The 5,319-nt window shown below is 39.8% G+C and overlaps 1 protein-coding gene and 1 pseudogene across 2 annotated transcripts; one reads left to right on the forward strand and one right to left on the reverse strand.

Annotated features, from left to right (window-relative positions):
• Window positions 1–1,371: 1,371 nt before the first annotated feature.
• On the reverse strand, window positions 1,372–3,366 carry TEOVI_000068500 (conserved protein, unknown function; the record flags this gene model as incomplete). The annotated part of the gene is made up of 1 exon (XM_067224056.1): window positions 1,372–3,366. The coding sequence occupies one exon, from the start codon at window positions 3,364–3,366 to the stop codon at window positions 1,372–1,374; it is 1,995 nt and encodes a 664-aa protein (XP_067080157.1).
• An 845-nt stretch (window positions 3,367–4,211) lies between these two features.
• Window positions 4,212–4,596, forward strand: TEOVI_000068600:pseudogene (annotated as a pseudogene). Its single transcript is given in 2 exon segments — window positions 4,212–4,481; window positions 4,483–4,596. Coding segments are annotated over 2 exon segments (384 nt in total).
• Window positions 4,597–5,319: the final 723 nt, after the last annotated feature.

Raw genomic sequence — 5,319 nt, forward strand, 5'->3', positions numbered from 1 at the left:
TTTTTTTTCTTTTTTTCACGCTCCTCCCTGAACAGGCACATACAATTTCAGACACGACCATATATATATATATATATATTTATAATTATTTGTATATTTCATATATATATATATATATAAATGTGTTGTCACTCCCTGCGACGCAAGGGATATAGCAGAACACTGTGTAGAATAACAGTGAAACAGTAATAAATGAAAGCCATAGGCGTAAGAATAATAATGATAATAACAATAATAAAAAACACCGAAAAGGAAAAGGGGGGGAGGGAGGAAAGGGGGAAAAAAAAACAGACAAAAAAAGTAAATCAAAGTAAAAAAAAAATGACCGAAAAAAGTGTGAAAAGCCGCAGAAATGAGATGAAGCAGAACAGCACAACTGATAAATAAACAAACAAAAAAAGAAAACAAAGATTAAAAAAAAAAAAAGTCGAACACAGGAAGAGAAAGTAGTAAAAGAGAAAAAAAAAGTATAAAAAAACGAAAAAGTAACAAAAAACAAGACAAATAAGAAGTTGTGTGTTATCTTGATCCAAATGGACGCAAGGCTGAGACAACCAAAAACAGGAAATCAAAACAACCAAAAGCAGAAAAAAAAAACTACTTCCCACTTCTTAAGCAAAAAAAAAAGAAAAACATAATTGTTCTACATATCCGCGGACTTCCCCCAAACAAACAAACAAACAAAAAATGAATCACAATAAACAACAACAAGAGAAGATGACCATCTCTTTTATTTTCTCTGTTTATTTGTCTGCAGCAAATTTGAAGCAGGAAAAAAAAAAGACACACACAGACACATACACAAAAAAAAAAGTAGGAAACACGACGGAGAAACACACCCGCCGAACAAAGACAAGTAGGAAGAGGAGGGAATAATAATAATAATATAATAATCATTCGCTTTTAACGCTCAGCTACAAGTCGTAATGCTTCGAAAGCAGCAAAAAAAAAAGAAAAAGAAAAACAACTACCCACACACACATAAAATCACGCAAAAACAACAACAACAACAAACACACACAAACAGAAGGAACAAAAACATAAAGAGAAACGAGTCTTCATTTTCTTTTTTCCTCATTTTATAAGCAAAACTAAAAAGGATGGACATGTCGAATATGCGAGCAGAGCGCACAAAGAAAAAAAAACGCCTTCTGAGAGGGCAAAAAACAGCAATCCTAGTGGAAGGTAATTAACCATTTCAAGAGGAAGAACAGGGAAGAAAAAGAAAACAACAAAATTAAAAATTTTATAAAAAGGAAGAAAAAAAATCAAAAGAACAAGAACGAGCCGTTCCAGCTCCTCTAGTCATGGTATGGAACTACACACGTTCATCCATTTTTTTTGTTTTTCTTATTTCCTCACTATGTATCACTACGACAGCGAGCTTGGAATGACATAACTTGGGGGTAGAGCTCCTCCATCCCCAAAGGGAAGATAACAAACCGAGGGCTGTTGTAATTCAGGTGGTTGGAGGTGGTACAATGGCATCGGTTGCACATGTGAGATTTGCTGCACTTGATGAATCGGTTGCACATGCGAAATCTGCTGAACATGCGATATCGACTGTACCGGTTGGGTTTGCTGCAATTGAGGGATCTGCTGCACATGCGAAATCTGTTGCAGTGGCTGAATTTGCGGCACCTGCTGAAATTGTGGGATCTGTTGCACTTGTGGAACCTGCTGCACTTGCTGAAAAGGAAGCAACGACACAAACATGGGGTTTCCCACAGGTTGCTGTTGAACAAAATAAACCGGTGACGGAAGAGGAGGCACGGCGTACGGCATCACATGAGGCGGAGGGGGTGGTGCCAACACTGCCATTGAAGTGGTATTCGGACACGGCAGAGTGGGAGGCGTACTGGCTTTTTTACGCAGTGTAGGTTCTTCTGCAGCCTTGCGGGCTTGTTGTAATTCGTGCTGAAGGATCCGTACGTGCTCCAGTAGTTTGTCCGTGCCGTCACCCATGTATTGATTAGCGAGTTCGGGGTGAGACGTTCGCCAACCGGAGACAATAGTATCGCGATGGCAGAGTATTCTGCGTATCACTTCCTCTTCCTTTTTCAGGCAGTAGTGTACCCAATAACCATTCTCAAGCAAGGTTGGTTTTCGGAAGAAACTTGAGAGCCACTGGATGGCTAGGGACACATATCTCTCGTTGAAATGAACACGAACTATCTCTGTACAGAAGTGAAAACTACCACCATCCTCCGTTGGCACTTTACTTAAGTGAGATGAACCTTCAGGCTCCACACTGGACAGATCGGTTAAATCATCGCGCTCCAACGAGCAGCTTACTCCTTGCACGGTACAACAAGAAGACCCCTGTTCCATGGCAGATGAACGTTGTGGAGGCGACTTTTCTGCATGGTGACCCTCCGCGTCAGCTTTCTTCTCGCAACTGCTCGCAGTTGTAGTGCGATTAAAGGCGTTCTGAACGATTGGAGGAAGATCAAGCGTACACTGTTTAGGTTCCGCCTGTGTATGAATCTGGATGAAGGCAACATTTTCCACCAGAGACTTCAGTGACGAGTAGTTATCCGAGACCACCTCAACGAATACAGACATCTGGGAGACGCGCTCCACGAACATTTCGAAGGCGCTGTCAACTGCAGAATCCTCATGAATCAATCCATCTGATTGCCCTACCACTCCACCAATTCCCGCTCCGAGCGAAGGAGCCTCACTAGAGACATCAACCATTTCCCCACGCTCACTCAAGGGCGTTGCGAATTCCCCTCCTCCCCTACGGAGTTGCAACACAGATCCCACAAACTGCCCCCGAAGCATCACTGGTGCTAAGGCAAGAACGCGGTCAAACGTACGATCACCAATAGAGGGAAATACAGCGGCAGTGATGCTGTACATCCCCTGGCGTGGCGTGCGTTTCTCTGTTTTGAAAGCCGCATCAAGCTTTTCATCCATGCATCCAAAGTAACCGATGATGACAATGTTCCGCCCGCGCCAGCGAAAACTGCCACGGCGCTCCCGACCATCTTTGCAGACAAGACAAACAGCACATGGGACCGGGAGAAGTGGAGAATTTTTATCTGCTACCATTGCCGCATTTGTTGGGTAGAGCCGCTTGTCCACAATTTCCAAAAACGCGTCAAGGTCCTCCCCCGTAAATCGATTGGGCACGATTTCTGTCCATGAGAGCACTTTGTTTCGGGTTGGGAGTGTACAGGCCGCGAAGAGATCCTCCCGCATCTGTAAGAAATGCCCCCGTAGCACATTTTCCCCTTCATGTTCCCCCCGTCCTGACGGCCGGCCAAAGAAAGCACTTGTAAGGGGAATGAGGCCAATTTCATACGTACCTCGCAGATACGAGTACACAACTGTCGCCTCCCGAGAAGGCGCACCTCCCATATTTGTTCGTCACCGTCACCGTCGCTGTTTGCCGTTTGTTGTGTTTGTGCTCGTAGTTGTTGCTTGTTTCGTTTTCTTGTCTGCTACACTTTTCCGTGTGGCAAATGCGAAATTACAGCAACGTTTTCTTCTCTAAAGGTGTTTCCCCTTTGATGTAAGGTCCTTCCTGTCACAAAGTTACCCTTTTCCTCACTCGGTTCTCTTGCTTCCCTGTTTTTGTTCTTGTTCTTGTTATTATTATTATTATTATCTTTCTTTTCTTTTGTCTTCCCCGTTTCGGTATTTTTTTTCTTTTTTTTTCCCCCTCAGCCTCTTCTCTGATTCTGCACTTTAGCGTTATATAACCTCGCTAAAGGTTAGGCAGAAACAATGACAAAAAGATTTATTATTTTGTTTTTCGATGATCACGTTTCTTTTCCCTCCTTTATTTGGGTTTCCCCTGTCTTTCTCGTATAAATGACAGTTTCCTTTATGGAAATGGAAAAAGAAAAATAAACAAAAGTAAAAGTAAAAAAAAGAGCGAAAAGACCTATTTCTCTTTCCCTCTTTTACTTTGTCTTTTTTCACACCCCTGGAGTGACTTTAAGACCTGTTCATGATTGTAGTTGTTGTTGTTTCATAAATAAATAAATAAACAAAAAAGAAAAAACATAAGAACAGAAGAAGAAACAGAGTGATGTACAGCGAGTAAGTGATTCAGTAAAAATGATAAAACCAATAAGGGTTATGAAACATGAAGACATTGCAAAGTCATTAGTAGAGCTAACACGTAGAGCATAAATGAAATTGACAATGGGCCTGAAATAAAATAAAATAAACGACAAAAAAGAAATAAAATAAAGGGGATGGAGTTGAGCAGGAGACGGAGCGCCACAAAAGGAATTGGACAGGGTGGGATGCAATTAACGAATATTTCAAATGGCAATTATTTGTCCATGTCCCATCCCACACTTCCATTTACTTATGTCACGCACGCGTGTAAACAAACACAAATACATAAAATTAGATCGTACGCATATCTTCGAAATTTCATGCACGACAACATTTCACACTTCCATTACCTTCCCCCACTTTCCCTCTTTTATTGTTGGTTTAATAATAATAATATATATATACTCTCACCCTCTTCGCTTTGCTTTTTATTTTTGTCTTTCTTTCAAATGCACACAAACACACTCTCTGTTTCCTTCTCGCTCTATCGCACTCCTTCACACAAACACACATATGTAATGGTAACAGAGGATGAGTTAAACTTACGAACAAACCACACACACAAAAAAAAAAGAAATACAAGTATCAACAACGACCAAATAAGGAGGAGAAAATCAATAGTCATATATATATATTTTATTTATTTATTTAAAAGTAAAAATGCGTTAAAAATATACAGAAAAATAAAGAAATATATATAAGTTGAATTTTAATAACAACACACTTGCGAATGAACAACACAATGGCTCTCCTTCTAATTTTTACCCCATTCCCCCCTTTCAAATCAAACACAACAAAATGGGAGGAAAAAAGTGACGCGGCGGGTTGAGATTTACGAATTGATCATGAAGAACTGCACCAACGAAGGCGAATGCGCTGCATGAACCTCTATTAAAAAGAGGCAAAATATTAATAATCATATAAGATATAAAAAGAGAAAGAAAAAGAAAAAAAAGTAAAGTAAAAATAATAATAGTAATAAAAGAGAATCAAAAAATAAAATGAAATGTACATCGCTCGCATATCCTTCTTAAAACTTCGTCCTCTTCTCAAGTTTTTACCGCTCAATTTCCATCCCGTGTGTTTTCTACCAGTTTCTATATAATTTTTTTGTTTAACTAGAAAACAATCCGCTCCTTCATTAATATTCCTTCTCCTCTCTCCTCACACTCAAAAAAATAAAATAAAAAAAAAGAGGGGTATTCACTCATTTACTCAATATATATATATATATATATATAT

Source organism: Trypanosoma equiperdum, assembly GCF_001457755.1.
Source record: "Trypanosoma equiperdum strain OVI genome assembly, contig: ctg_213, whole genome shotgun sequence".
NCBI lineage: Eukaryota > Euglenozoa > Kinetoplastea > Trypanosomatida > Trypanosomatidae > Trypanosoma > Trypanosoma equiperdum.